Below are 15,990 nucleotides of genomic sequence, written 5' to 3'. Positions count from 1 at the left end.
GGGATCTACCTGCACTAATTGGACCATCTATACATATTTTTATAGTTTCAGAACCTAAACCTTCAATCCAAATGATAACAAGATTTAAACCTAACCTTTTTAGTATTCAAATTCTTTACTAATTCATGAGTTAGCATAAACTTGCTGTCTTGGATTTGAAGCAACAGCACACAAAATGTCCAACAATTCCTACATTTATATCTCAACCAATGAGTACGTACCATGACAACAATAAATAAAAAATAAAAATAATACTAACTAAAAACTATTTGAAAACTACTCTTTTTCCGTGTATTTATAGGTTGGAATTTGATAGTTCAAGATGGTTATATATATATATATATATTCAGAAGAATAGAAAAATTGGAACCTTACAAACATGTTTAGGTTTATGTTTGGTTAAAAAAATAATTATTTCTAAAAATTAAAGATTAATAATTCCTAGGAATAAAAAATGTAGAATAGAATATCTATTCCTATTATTTAGTTTGGTAGAAAAAATGCAAAAGAGTTAATATGAAACTAAAAAAATAACAAAGTTTAAAAAAAAAAAAAAAGTAAAGTAGTGTGTTTTATATTCTTTTATTTTGGGGAATACAACTGAGCTTTTTAAAAGGAATAGCAATGCTTTATTTTAAAGAATTAGAATTCCATAGGAATATATAAGACAAATTTTAAAAATCCAATCAAATAAAAAAATATTAAAATTTTAAAAATTTTTATTCTATTCCATTATCTATTCCATAAACCAAAACGTATCCTTAGAGTTTAAAAATGATATAGAAGATGTAAATGACAATTCTACATGCCCCTCTACCTATCTAAAAAAGTAACTCCTATGTCTGTGTCACACGTTCATGTATCATTATATATCACGCGTTCATATATAATGTATAAGGGCCACTTTATGTATATTCACCAAAAAAAAAGGGCCACTTTATGGACCAAGAATTTGGCCAGTACGTTGTACTAGACTAATTTTATGAGTTTGGTTGATTTGTCAAAATTTTTTATCAAATACCCTGATAGATAGAATTAGAATCCACATTTACATATGGTTTTTCTTTTTTTTTTTTTTTTTTTTTTTTTTTTTTTTTTTTTTTTTGGGGATAAACCCTCGTCGTTGTTGATATAAGATAATACATATTAATTTAGGTGCCAAATGGGCTTATAGTTTTTAGGTACAAATGGGTAAGAAATTAAGTTGTAGATCTTGATTTTGAGAAAAATGGACAAGTGGAATAACGGCGGTATTAAATGGATGAATGTTGAACATTATCTTGCATGCTTTTGTTTTTATTTGCCATGAAAGACGTATTTACTTTAGTATCTTTCATGGTTATGGGCCAGGACAAAATTTTTTTTATGACACACCTCACCTTTTGCTAAAAAAGTCTACCTTATTTCCCGGAGTTGTATTTTATGGGTCCTACCCATCTGTGAGAAAAGGGAGTTGTATTTGCTCCCTAGCATCTATAAAAGATGATCAAACTTACTAAGTTGAACTCCAATTGATAAAGGTAGTTTAGCTTAATGTCACGTCCCGCGCAAAAGGAGTAAAACCCTTGAGGTTTAACCGGAAGACTCTACACTCTCCATGAAGATACAAGAGGAACCCGGAAGATTCTAGAAGATTCAAGAGCAACCTAGACTTATGTAGATTGAAATCTCTCTAGAATACTCCATGTAAATATCTTGTACATAACCCTAGAATAATTTAGAACCCAAACTAGATAGGTGACATGTGTACATATCTAGAACTTTCCTACATGCCAAGCCCTCTATATAAAGGGGTTGGTCTCTCATTTGTAAGATATCCAAGCATATCCAAGCACATCAAGAATTCTAGCAATACAAGTATTCTCCATATTCTCTCAAACTCTCTTACTTCCTACTCTCTCACTCTTAGCTTCCGCATTTTCATAGCTTGTGAGCAAGGCTTACTTAGCAAGGGAGGTGCTAAGTGCCGCACGGGAGTGTTGGAAAAGTTAGGCCCGTGACAGTTGGTATCAGAGCCAATTGCTGCGCAAGCATATCGTTGGTGTAACGTGGAAGTAGGCAAGATGGCTAGCTCGGATGTTACCATCAATGTGGAGGGAGCTACCGAGGTGCGAGGTCGTGAAGTGCAACGCAACCCCAATGCGGGGAAGCAGAGGCATAAGTCCAAGTCCAAGGATGTAATGACCGGCGTAGAGTTGCGCTTGGAGGAGCATGCATCCCGAGTACAAGAACGGTTTGAGGCGTTGGAAGGTCGCCTAGATGGGCTAGAGTCGGAGGACATTGCCATCAATCAAGCCGTGAGGGGGTTACTCAACGGACTAGACGATGCCTTAAGGAGGGAGCTCCGTGCAACACGCGACCAATGCATGGGGGAGGTAGCAGACCTTCGTGCAATGTTGGAGAGAGAATTGGATGCCATTCGCACCCAAATGGAGGATATGCGGGGTGATTGGGCTCTTTGCAGGAGGGCGGTGGCGTCGGGGACAACCACCATACGCGAGGGGCCACGTATCGATGTGCCAAAGCCCAAGTCCTACTCCGGGGCAAGGAATGCGAGGGAGCTCGAGAATTTCCTTTGGGGCTTGGAGCAATACTTTGAAGCAATGGGCATTGTGGACGATGCTTCAAAGATTAGGACTGCCACTCTCTACCTTAGCGACACAGCAATGTTATGGTGGAGAAGGAGGCATAGCGACATTGAGCGAGGTACGTGCACTTTCCATACTTTTGATGATTTTAAAAAGGATCTCAAAAGGCAATTCTATCCGGAGAATGCCGAAGATGAGGCAAGGAGTCACCTTCGACGACTCAAGCAAGGAAGCCACATCCGGGAATACATCAAGGAGTTCACCAACTTGGTGTTGGAGATCCCGGACCTATCCGACAAAGACTCTCTTTTCTACTTCATGGATGGACTACAACCTTGGGCCAAGACGGAGTTGAAGAGGCATGGAGTACAAGATTTGGCTAGTGCCATTGCGTATGCCGAAGGCTTCATCGACTACTCCAACCAAAGAGACTCTCCAAAGCCAAAGGAATGGAAAGACAACCATGGAAAAGGTGGGGGAGAACCTAGTAGGTCCAAAGAGGATGAAAGGGAAGAAAGTGCACATAAGCCAAAAGGCTCGAAATGGAAGCCACCTAGGGAAGGTAAGGATGCTTCCAAACCTAAAAACTCTTGTTTCTTATGTGATGGACCGCATTGGGTTAGGGATTGTCCGAAGAGGAAGGCTTTGAATGCCATGACTACCCAATACGAGGAGAAGCAAGAGGAAGGAGCTAGTATAGGTTCCTTACAACTGTTGAATGCTATCAAGGCTGCTCCGAAGGAGACAAAGAAGGGTGGCCTAATGTTCGTGGAGGCAAAACTCAATGGAGTGCCCACCAAGGCGTTGGTGGACACGGGTGCCTCACATAACTTCCTATCGGTGGAGGAGGCACAAAGGCTTGGGATCGAGGCAACCAAAGAGAGGGGCTCCGTAAAGGCGGTGAATTCCGATGCGAAGCCACTCCAAGGAGTTGCTAGAGGTGTGAAAACCACCATCGGGGATTGGGAGGGCCAATTGAACCTAACGGTGGTGTCCATGGATGACTACAAGGTTGTCCTTGGTATGGACTTCTTCAACCAAGTAAAGGCTTTCCCACTCCCATTTGCTAACAAGTTATGCATCATGGATGGGGGAATGACGTGCATGGTGCCTACGGAACAAGCTAGCAAGCGGGAGGCCAAGGTTTTGTAGGCACTGCAAGTTGAGAAGGAGGAGCAACTCAACCTGGTTGCTGCCCAAAAGCCTAGTGAGGATGTCCCAAGCCATGCCAAGACACCTCCTAAGGTACAAGATGTGCCAAAGGAGTTGCACCAAGGGAGCTTGCGTGCATTGGCCTCAAGTTGTGGAGACAACGAGAGGAAACATGTGGAGGCTAAGGGAGGGACCTTAGTCAAACCACTGTCTCAACCGCACAAGGTGCATGAGGGGGTGATAGAACCCCATAGGAGGTCGCTTCCCATTGTAGGAAAAGGGGGCAAGGAAGCCCCAAATGAAGGTAAGTCAAGAAAGGCACCCGTGGTGACAACGACTTCACCCGACAAGAATGTGGAGGTCACTCCTACGGATCGAGTCGTTCATCGTAGAGGCGTGCCTAATTACACCAAATACTTGGTGAAGGATAAGAACCTGCTGAATGGTGAAATAAGTGGGGAGCACGAAGATACGCAACGGTAACTCAAAGATCACATTCGGCGGGCAAGGAAGAAGGCGCGACGAGGGCGTCGCGAGTTTAGGTGGGGGAGAGTGTCACGTCCCGCGCAAAAGGAGTAAAACCCTTGAGGTTTAACCGGAAGACTCTACACTCTCCATGAAGATACAAGAGGAACCCGGAAGATTCTAGAAGATTCAAGAGCAACCTAGACTTATGTAGATTGGAATCTCTCTAGAATACTCCATGTAAATATCTTGTACATAACCCTAGAATAATTTAGAACCCAAACTAGATAGGTGACATGTGTACATATCTAGAACTTTCCTACATGCCAAGCCCTCTATATAAAGGGGTTGGTCTCTCATTTGTAAGATATCCAAGCATATCCAAGCACATCAAGAATTCTAGCAATACAAGTATTCTCCATATTCTCTCAAACTCTCCTACTTCCTACTCTCTCACTCTTAGCTTCCGCATTTTCATAGCTTGTGAGCAAGGCTTACTTAGCAAGGGAGGTGCTAAGTGCCGCACGGGAGTGTTGGAAAAGTTAGGCCCGTGACATTAAGCTCTAATGGCGTTCCATACCCTTTTTTTGCTTCCTCTTCTTTTAATTCTTTCACTACTATTTCTCATGAAAAAGAAAATAAAACTTCCTCAGAGAAAAAACACTACAATTCTTCCACCAAGCCCACCAAAGCTTCCTATTATAGGCAATTTGCACCAACTTGGTGAGGTATCCCACCAATCTTTGTCTAAGCTTTCCAAAAAATATGGCCCTGTCATGCTTCTTCATCTTGGTGGTATTCCAACCGTGATCATATCGTCCGTGGAGGCTGCGAAAATGGTCTTGAAAGTTCATGATCTAAACTGTTGCAGCAGACCTTCACCGGCCGGTCCTCGAAGACTTACTTATAATTTTCAAGATGTTGCTTTCGCTCCTTATGGAGAATATTGGAGACAAATGAGGAAAGTCTGTGTTCTGGAGCTGTTTAGCGTGAGAAGGGTTCAATCATATCGTTTTATTAGGGAAGAAGAAGTTGAATCTTTGATGAATTTCATATCAAAATCTTCTACTTCTTCAACTCCTGTTAATCTAACTGAGAAGCTCTTTGCCTTGACTGCTAGTGTGATTTTCAAAATTGCTTTTGGAAAAACTTTCCAAGGAAGTGATTTTGACAATCATAGGTTTCACGAAGTTGTTACTGAAACTGAGGCTATGATGGGAAGCTGTCTTGCTTCTGAGTGTATTCCATATGTCGGATGGATTATAGATAGACTCACAGGCTTGCATCAAAGGCTTGAAAGAGTATTCAAAGAGTTGGATCATTTCTTTCAACAGGTCATTGATGATCATAAAAGTTCTGAGAGAAAAAAACAAGATCATGATGACTTTATTGATGTGCTTCTGAAAATAATTAAAGAGCAATCTGGATTTGGTGCTGCTATGCTCTCTGAAGTCAATATCAAAGCAGTCCTCTTGGTGAGCTAGATGCAAATCTCCATATCTTTAGTGTAGGATGCTTATTATTATTTTTTTAAGGCAAAATACATTTTAATCATTCTGAAGTGTTATACATTTTGGACTTCACTCTCTACTTAAACTACAAAAAAATCTCATTTTCCACCTAAACTATTTTCTTTTGTCACTTTTTTTTAATTTATATATATATATATATTTTTTTTTTCAACTAATAAATTTTTTATGAAATTAACCATTAACAAGTAATGTAACTTTACTGAAAAACTATTCTATTTTGCTTTATTCCATATCTTATGGGTATGTATTTCTAATTTTACCAAATTCTTTTGATAAAATCTTATAATATTTGGACATGACCAAAAAAAGAAAAAAAAAAAAAAAAGGTAGTTTAAGAGGCAAAGGGACCATTTTGTTTTTTAATTAGAAGGTCAAAGTTCAAAAAATGTAATAATTGTATATGGTAAACTGTAATAATTAATATTTTTGTATATATATATATATATATAATATATTACCCTTATGCAGCAAAAGAATATTGAATTCTATCTTTATATGATTTTGATTATTTTTTTTGTGAAACAGAATGTGTTTTTAGGTGGAGTAGACACTGGTGTAATAACCATGATATGGGCAATGGCGGAGCTGGTTAAGAAACCAAAAGTAATGAAGAAGGCACAAGATGAAGTTAGGAGTGTGATTGGAGATAAAGGAAAAGTAAGTGACGGTGACACTGACCAACTTCAGTACCTCAAGATGATAATAAAAGAAATTTTAAGATTGCATCCACCAGCTCCTTTGCTAGTTCCGAGAGAAACCATGTCCCACTTCAAGATTAATGGCTACGATATTCTCCCGAAAATGTTAGTCCAAGTTAACGTATGGGGAATAGGACGAGACCCCGAGTACTGGGAAAATCCAGAAGAATTCATCCCGGAAAGGTTCGCTGATGGTTCCATTGATTTCAAAGGGCAAGACTTTGAGCTCTTGCCCTTTGGATCGGGTCGTAGGATTTGTCCTGGCATATATATGGCTACAACTTTGGTGGAGCTTGGACTAGCAAATCTGCTATACCGGTTTGATTGGAAATTGCCTGATGGAATGAAAGAGGAAGATATAAACATGGAAGAGCAAACTGGTCTTTCTATTACAATCTCAAAGAAAACTGATCTCCAACTTGTCCCAGTCAAGCTCTATTAGAACATAGTATTTATAAGCTGCTCGTCTTAATCATTAAAATAATATTCTAGTCATTGTGGTCATTTGAATATTGAACAAAGTAAGTAGTTTCCCATCTTATGGGTTAATGTATCCGTAGACCTTTGTATTAATAATTTCCTCGAAATAAATAATTGGTTGAACTGTCTCCATCAAATTAATTGGTCATATTTTATATACCGATGATAGAGAGTGAATTAAATTTCAATAAATTAACAAATAAAATATAAATATATAGATACGGAAATTCAATATTAGGTAATTATTTGATGCAGTGAGAAACAGAGAAAAACAAAAGAATTCCGGTCAAACTTCTTGATGATACTCTTAGAGAGTTGAGAAGAGAGAAATTCCCATTTTAAACGAAGCTTCAGTCAAGCTTCAAGTATTACAAATAGATCCAAATTCAACAACCATCTCCTCTCTGGAATAAATGGCTTTTATACAACAAGAAACTGATACAAAACCATTAAGATTACAGATATTAGCCTTAAACAAGCTTATGTAAGTCTAAGCTAAAAGAAAGAAACAAATCATTTATTGAAATGCACCGAACATTCCACTTGCCACGTCGATACCCAGCTGCAGTGAAAACAAAACGTTTACTAGGCCTGACGACAACGTTTCAGCACAACAATTAAGCCTTCTTCTCCATCATTACTTCAGTTGTGACAAATCACTGTGTTTAGTGAACCTAATATTACTGCCCGATTAGACAATTATTGCTATGCCTCTCTTTCCATAATTTATGTGAGAATTAATTATTTAATTCAAAGTTTTATGCCAACTTAATCTAAGATTTTGTCCAGCCCAAATCATTGCTTCAGAGACAGTATATGGGTACCCTATTTTTCCCTTTACTACGTTTTATGAAAATTTTAAAATACCATTTTTTTTCAATTGAAGATATAATATTTAATATTTTATGTTACTAGACATTGTTTAAATGCCAGGTGATTCCAATTGAATAATATTAAAATGTTCAATACACATTAAACAAAAATATAGACAAGTCCAAATAACGTAATTGGTGTTTCTTGATAAATTACTTCCTAAATAAAAAATGATTTCTAGGATTCATTTTCCAATTATTCTAATTGTGATTTACTCTTTTACATTAAAATCACAATCGAATTTTGGCTGGATTTAGCTGTCGCGGTGACCTAGTTGAGGCTATATCATGTTAAAGTTTAGGGGACATTTGGCATTTTCGTAAATTATATATTTCCTATAATATATTGATGAAAATGATGAAAAAAGATTAAAAATATATTTAAGAATATTTTCTGTCTTACGTTACAGATGCTTTTTTATTTGCTGTACCATATTTCACATGATGCTATTTATACAGTACACTATGAATACATGTTGGTTACAAGAAGAATATCTGATAACTATAATAGCTTTACCAACGCTTGAACACTAGATAATGCCTATCCCTCACCAGTTTGTACATCATGAGGATACTTCTTATCACATTGGAGTAGGAGACGTGGAGAAGTAATCCTCGATTGCATTTGAGCTTGTGAGGACTCTGTTGACATGGCTACTGTAAGACAAGCTTCAGCAGAAGCTAACTTATCATCCCCCTCAAACTGGCAAGTGGTAGGGGTCGAACTCCTAGTTTTTCTCGAAAAAGAATGAATTGAGATTTGCTGAGTGCTTTGGTAAACAAATCTGCAACTTGACAAGGAGAGGGGAGATAGAGTGTGTTGAGGTCACCAGAGGCAGCTTTTTCTCGAATGAAATGGTAGTCAAGCTGAATATGTTTAGTCCTATTATGAAAAACTGGATTGATATTTAGATGAAGAGCATTGAGATTGTCACAATATAGCTTAATGGGACGAGTATAAGCAATCCCAATTTCTCGCATTAAGTGAGATATCCATGTCAACTCAGCTGCAGCAGAAGCCATTGCTCTATATTCGGCTTCGGTACTGGAATGGGCAACTGTCGGCTGCTTTTTGGATGACCAAGAGACTAAGTTAGCACCAAAGTAAAGACAGAAACCTGTGGTACTTGGCCTAGTTAATGAACAGCCGGCCCAATCAGCATCAGAGGAGCCTTGAAGAAAAGTAGAGCTTTGCTTGAAGAAACGGAGACCATAGTCTAATGTACCACAGACATATCGTAATATACATTAGACTGCACGAAGATGCTGCTGTGTAGGAGTTTGAAAGTGCTGACAAACTTGGTTCACAGCATACTGAATGTCTGGGCGTGTGAATGTGAGGTATTGAGGGGCTCCCACTAAGCTTCTATACTCTGTTTCATTGACAAGAAGGTGATTATTATGATGAGGAGTTTGTTTAACAGACACAAGTGTTGCCATAGGTGCGGTGCCTAACAGATGTGCACGCTTGAGAAGATCATGAGCATACTTTGTTTAGGATAGAAATAAGCTACCATGAAAAACCCGAACTTCGATTCCCAAAAAATAATGAAGGCAACCAAGGTCCTTTAAAGCAAAGTCTTTGTTCAAACAGTGAACTAGTTCAACAAGCAAAGAAGCATTGGAACCTACCAAGATTACATCATCGACATATATGAAAAGAAGAATGATGTCAGTATTATTTCTAAAGAAAAATAAAGAAGGATCGGCTCTGCTGCACTTGAAACCCAAAATGAGCAAGCTTTGAGACAAATGGTCAAACCAAGCTCTAGGAGCTTGTTTGAGGCCATAAAGAGACTTCTGTAAAAGACACACATAATCTGGATAGGTGGCATCAACAAACCCAGGAGGTTGCTCCATGAAACTGTCTTTTTAAGATGTCCATGTAAGAAGGCATGTTTTACATCAAGTTGCTTAATTATCCAACCAGAAGAAACGACAATAAAAAGAATTAATCAAATAGACATTGGTTGTACTACCAGGCTGAAAGTTTCTTCATAATCCAAGCTTTCAATCTATGTGTAGCCTTTTACCACGAGACGTGCTTTGTAACGATCCAAAGAGCCATCTTCTTTATATTTCACACAATACACCCACTTAGATCCTACCACATTAACATCAGCTGGTCGTGGTACTAACACCCAAGTAGAATTATGATGAAGTGCAGACAGTTCTTCTCGCATGGCATTCTGCCATTCAGGGAATTTGAGTGCGGTTTGAACAGTTTTGGGAATGGAAATAACATTGGTTTCGGTTAGAAGACTGGTGTTTGTGTTATTGTTTGGATGGAGCTCAGTGATACGGTGTGGATTCTGTTTAAGTTGATGCCGTGTGAGCATTGGATGATGAGATGAGTTGGATGGGTGAGAAGGAGATGGTAACCGTGACGGAGATGGCAATGGTGGGAAATCCAGATCTACAAATAATTGGAAAGAGAGGTCTTGAGTAGGATTGGAAGATACTGTTATGGCTAGAGGATATTGTGGTGATGTGGCATGTGAGAGAGGAGTTGGTGTATGAGAGATGTCATGGCTAGGTAGGATCGGCTGTTGTGTGGGAATAGATTGAGATGAAGTAGGTGGGTTATGTAAGAATTCATTTGAAATTTGCAAGTGATGTGGGGCCCGGTGCAGTGGAGTTGTTCGGTTAGGTGATGACTCCTCTGGTGAAACATGAGAGGAAACCGTTTCTTCATAAGAACCAATGGGTAATGAGCTGTTTTGGTGAAAAAGGAGCTGTTTTGTGAAACATGTGATGATACTACCTCTTCACAACAGCTGGCGGTTAAGGAGCTGTTACAGGGTACTGTTCTTGGGGTGATGGAAGAGCCAATTTTCTTGGGTGTGTCATACCATGCATCGGCATTAGAAAAAGTAGTAAGTTTTAAGGGTTCCTGTGAAATAGAAAAAGAGTTAGACTTGAAGGGAAATAAAGTCTCATCAAACACAGCATGCCTTGGAATAAATACACGATTTGTTTTTGGCTTCAAACAGCGATACCCCTTGTGAGATGAACTGTATCCAATAAAAACACATGGATAGGTTTTCTTCATAAATTTATTGTTTCCTGGTTTTCGAAGGTATGGATAACATCTGCAGCCCAAGACTCTAAGATCCATATAATGTGGCATAGTACCATATAATTTTTTATATGTGATGTCCACATTTAAAGATGAAGAGGGTAATCTATTTAGCAAATAGGTAGTAGTTAGGAAAATATCTGCCCAATATTTTTGAGGAATCTCTGCATGAAACATCATAGCTAGACCTGTTTCAACAAAATGGTGATGCTTTCTTTCAGCAATACCATTTTGCTGCGGTGTTCCTGGACATAAAATTTGATGGAGAATACTACAATATTCTAGTTGAGATATGAACATCTTGGACTGAAATTCACCACCACCATCACTTTGAAAATTTTTGATTTTTTTATCAAACTGATTTTCAATTAATTTTTGAAATTTTATGAAGGTCTCATAAAAATATGATTTCTTTTTCAAGGGGTATAGCCAAGTGAATTTGCTGTAATCATCTACAAAGATAACATAGTATAGAAAACCTTGATTAGAAGGAATGAGAGCAGGACCCCACAAATCACAATGTGTCTTATTCAATGGAGCAGAAGAAATATTATTTGAATCATCAAAAGCAAGTTTACACTGTTTTCCTAATTGACAGCTTTTACATACAGAAAAATTGTTTATCCAACTAAAAACATAAATATTGTTATTTTTGTCCAAAATCTATAAGAACCGATGATTTGGATGACCCAATCTTTGATGCCATATTTCAGATGAAACACTTCCATCTTTTATTGCTGCCAACGCCTATTCAGCATCATCCAAAGCATATGGTCCACCTTGTCTATGCCCCTTGGCTATTACTTGGTTGTTGAGGTCCTTAATCAAAAAACCAGAGGATGTAAATTCTACACTATAGGCATTATCATCAGTTAATTTACTAATTGAAAGGACATTCTTTCTCAAGCTCGGAACAACCAAAACACTTTTTAGATAAATATTTTTCTGACCGGTTTTACTGGTAGTATGTCCAATGTGAGAGATTGATAAAGCTTTTCCATTACTCACATATATGACATCTGTCCCCTTATACGGTTTCGAGTTAGATAATGTACCTGTATCATTAGTCATGTGGGATGTGGCTCCTGAGTCTGCAAAGAACACGGGTTCTTCTTGAGGTCTATAGGCAGTATTGGCTTCATTAATCCCATCAGCTTCATCAATTGGGTCATATATATTCCAACAGTTTGGGGCAGTATGGTAAGGTCTGTCACATATTTGGCATATAATGGCTTCCCTTTGAGAAGATTTTGGGTTTTGAACAGCATTTAAAGATGGCATGCTAGTTGTGTTGCGTGAAGAAAAGCTTCCACGGCCGTGCAATGAGTAATTCCATGACGTTGGATAGAGTAAGTTGCTGGACCAAAACCTCTTCCACGTGAACTAAATCTGCCACCATGTGCTCCACCTACTCCATGACTTCTTTGTCCAATAAAAGCATGCTCTTTACTTCGATCTTGTCTTTCTTCTGAAAAATTATTTAAAACGTGTTCATGACTTTTTGAAGAGAGAACAAATTGTGTGAATGATGGATATGTTCATGACTTAATTAAGATTTGTGTGTCTCCAAATTAATAATCGATCCCACTATCTCCATCAAATTAATTGGCCAAATTAATTATTAATAAAGTAATGACAAATAGATATTATATTATTTATACGAAAATCTAATAAAACGTAATCACTTCAGTTGTCAAATCATTATGTTTGGTGAACGTAATATTACTGCTAGATTAAACAATTATCAATTATATTGCAAAATATAAAATTTAAACAATTATTATTATTAGGAAAGTTGGTATTGTTACACCTGAATATTATTGGAATTGGTATTTTGCATTTTAAGATTTTTTTTTTTTTTTTTTTTGCTAATTTACATCTTGAACTCTCAATTTTTTTTTACACCGTTAATAAATTTTAATTAAAAAATATTAAAATATTCAGTATACATTTAACGAATAATATTATAAATGCTCCATCCAAATAATTTAATTAGTGTTTTCCAAATGAGCCATGATATCTATGATTATTATCCAAAATCATCTTAATTGTGATTTATTCTTTTACATTAAAATCATAATTAAGAATGACAATAGGATAGGGTTGAGGTAGTGCCTTAGGAAATCCAACTTGATCAAGGCAATTATGAGCAATCGGTTTCTAACTTTATAAGTTATAGTTGTTTCAGGTTTGGATCAGATCGGTCGTGTTCGTCTTTAATGTACCTATATTAAGATGTTTTGGACAAATTATTAGATAAAGACTTATCTAATTTAAATTATTTAGCTTAATTAAAAATTAATATATTATATATGATAAACTATAATTAATTATTTTATTAATTATTATAAAAAAAATAGTCCGAACCTATTAATTAGTTTTTGTCCCGTTCCATTTTATCCAATGCAGTCTGAAATAATAGTTTTGTCCTGTTTTGCAGACTAAACGGACTCTTGGTAACTTTCATAATTACGGACTAGGAAAAAAGGAAAATTTACTCATACACATCCACCTGTTAAGGTGTTCAAAAAACCCATCGTTATTAATCCGTCCAAATCGATCCAAATCAATCCAACTTTGAACCGGTATCTGACCTGATCGAATAAGTCACGGATAGATCATGTTAAGACCAGTTACTTTCAATCAGATAAACTCCCGGTTTTTATTTTATTTTTTGAATTTCTTTCTGTCAATTCAAACAGTACTTCTTTCATTCTAGACAAGCCACCTGTCTTATCCATCCACACCGACTTGCTTTATTACTTTTCCACTCATCTTGATGTCACACACATTCATTCCCAAAATTTCTACACAGGCTCTTCTTCTTCGCCGACTCCAACTCCATTTCTTCCCCAGATCTCCCATAACCAACAAACGACGAGCACAAGTTGCTGACCAGCAAACTGGCTAAGTTGGACTCCCATTGATAGAAGTACCTTAGCTTAAGCTCTAATGGAGTTCCATACCCTTTTCTTGCTTCATCTTCTTCTAGTTCTTTCCCTACTACTTTTCATGAAAAAGAAAAGAAAAAACGCTAAGAATCTTCCACCAAGCCCACCAAAGCTTCCGATTATAGGCAATTTGCACCAACTTGGTGAGCTATCCCACCAATCTTTGTTCAAGCTTTCTAAAAAATATGGCCCTGTCATGCTTCTTCATCTTGCTGGTATTCCTACCGTGATATTATCGTCCGCGGAGGCTGCAAAGACAGCCTTGAAAGTTCATGATCTAAACTGTTGCAGTAGACCCTCATCAGCCGGACCTCGACGACTTACGTATAATTTTCAGGACATTTCTTTCGCTCCTTATGGAGATTACTGGAGACAAATGAGGAAAATCTGTGTTCTTGAGCTGTTCAGCACGAAAAGGGTTCAGTCATATCGTTCTATTAGGGAAGAAGAAGTTGAATCTTTGATGGATTTCATATCGGAGTCTTCAATCTCTTCTACTCCTGTTAATCTTACCGAGAAGCTCTATGCTTTGACTGCTAGTATAATTTTAAAACTTGCTTTTGGGAAAAGTTTCAGAGGGAGTAATTTTGATAACCATAGATTTCATGAAGTTATCCAGGAAAGTGAGGCTGTTTTGGGAAGCTATTTCGCTTCTGAGTGTGTTCCATATGTGGGATGGATTATAGATAGAATCACGGGTTTGCATCAAAGGCTTGAAGGTGTGTTCAAAGAGTTGGATAATTTTTTTCAACAGGTTATTGATGATCATCAAAGTTCTGAGAGAAAAAAACAAGACCAAGATGACATTATTGATGTGCTTCTGAAGACAGTTAAAGAGCAATCTGGATTTGGCACCGCTATGCTCTCTGAAGTCAATATCAAAGCAGTCCTCCTGGTAATATATGTATATATATCGATATATATAATTCTTCCTATCTGTAATGCTTTTTATTATTTTATATATTTTTAATAATTCTGAATTCCTAGTTTATATATGTTGAGCATGCAGGGTCTAATTACATGTAATTATGAAACAGGATGTGTTTTTAGCTGGAGTAGAAACTAGTGCAACAACCATGATATGGGCAATGGCAGAGCTGGCTAAGAAACCAGAATTAATGAAGAAGGCACAAGACGAAGTTAGAAATGCGATTGGTGATAAAGGAAAAGTCAGTGAAAGTGACATTGACCAACTTCAATATCTCAAAATGATAGTAAAAGAAACTTTAAGATTGCATCCACCAGCTCCTTTGCTACTTCCAAGAGAAACCATGTCCTACTTCAAGATCAATGGTTACGATATTTTCCCAAAAGTGCAAGTCCAAGTTAACGTCTGGGGAATTGGACGAGACCCTGAATACTGGGAAAATCCAGATGAATTCGTTCCGGAAAGGTTTGCTGATGATTCCATTGATTACAGAGGGCAAGACTTTGAGTTCTTGCCATTTGGATCTGGTCGAAGGATTTGTCCGGGGATGTATATGGCAACAACTACTATGGAGCTTGGACTAGCAAATCTGCTATGCCGGTTTGATTGGAGATTGCCCGATGGAATAAAAGAGGAAGACATAAACATGGAAGAGAAAGCTGGTCTCTCTCTTACAACCTCAAAGAAAAGTGATCTTCAACTTGTCCCTGTCAAAGTTTTATAATTAGAATATAATAAATTATAATATAAGCTAATTACTGTTGTAATAATTAAAATATTACTTATAGTCCTTGTGGTCGTTTGAATATTGAACATAATTGGTAAGTTTCCAACATAAAGTTTGTGTGGCGTCTATAAATCTTTGTATTAATAATTTCCTCGAAATTAATAATTGATTGCACTCTCTCCATCAAATATTTAATTGAACAAATTTTAACTGCGAACATTAGAGAATGTGAACTAATTATTAATAAAATATAAATATATTATAGATATGCAACTCCCGGCTGTAAAGGTAATCTCCTTTGTTTATCAAATCGTTATAATTATTTCTATTGGAATATATGGCATATTGGAATATATGGCATTGATTTTAGAAAGTGTTCATGTTTATATGGTTTTTTTTTATTTAATTATATAATATTTTAGATAATTTCTCTTTAATGAGTTCTGTTTAAAATGTTCTAAAATGCTAATGTACAATTTTTTATTTTAAAATTATAACTAATTAAAAAAATTAAAAAC

General features: G+C 37.0%; 2 protein-coding genes across 2 annotated transcripts; both read left to right on the top strand.

Moving 5' to 3' along the window:
- The first annotated feature begins 4,119 nt into the window (after positions 1-4,119).
- On the top strand, positions 4,120-7,013 carry LOC107428438 (cytochrome P450 71B37-like). The gene is made up of 2 exons (XM_060813675.1): positions 4,120-5,680; positions 6,263-7,013. The coding sequence occupies exons 1-2, from the start codon at positions 4,772-4,774 to the stop codon at positions 6,875-6,877; spliced, it is 1,524 nt and encodes a 507-aa protein (XP_060669658.1). The 5' UTR covers positions 4,120-4,771; the 3' UTR covers positions 6,878-7,013.
- A 6,635-nt stretch (positions 7,014-13,648) lies between these two features.
- On the top strand, positions 13,649-15,660 carry LOC107428453 (cytochrome P450 71B34). The gene is made up of 2 exons (XM_016038980.4): positions 13,649-14,712; positions 14,855-15,660. Exons 1-2 carry the CDS (start codon positions 13,819-13,821, stop codon positions 15,467-15,469), a joined length of 1,509 nt encoding a protein of 502 aa, XP_015894466.2. The 5' UTR covers positions 13,649-13,818; the 3' UTR covers positions 15,470-15,660.
- The last annotated feature ends 330 nt before the right edge of the window (positions 15,661-15,990 follow it).

Source organism: Ziziphus jujuba, chromosome 12 (assembly GCF_031755915.1).
Source record: "Ziziphus jujuba cultivar Dongzao chromosome 12, ASM3175591v1".
Lineage (NCBI taxonomy): Eukaryota > Viridiplantae > Streptophyta > Magnoliopsida > Rosales > Rhamnaceae > Ziziphus > Ziziphus jujuba.
This window is presented reverse-complemented; position numbering and strand designations above follow the sequence as displayed.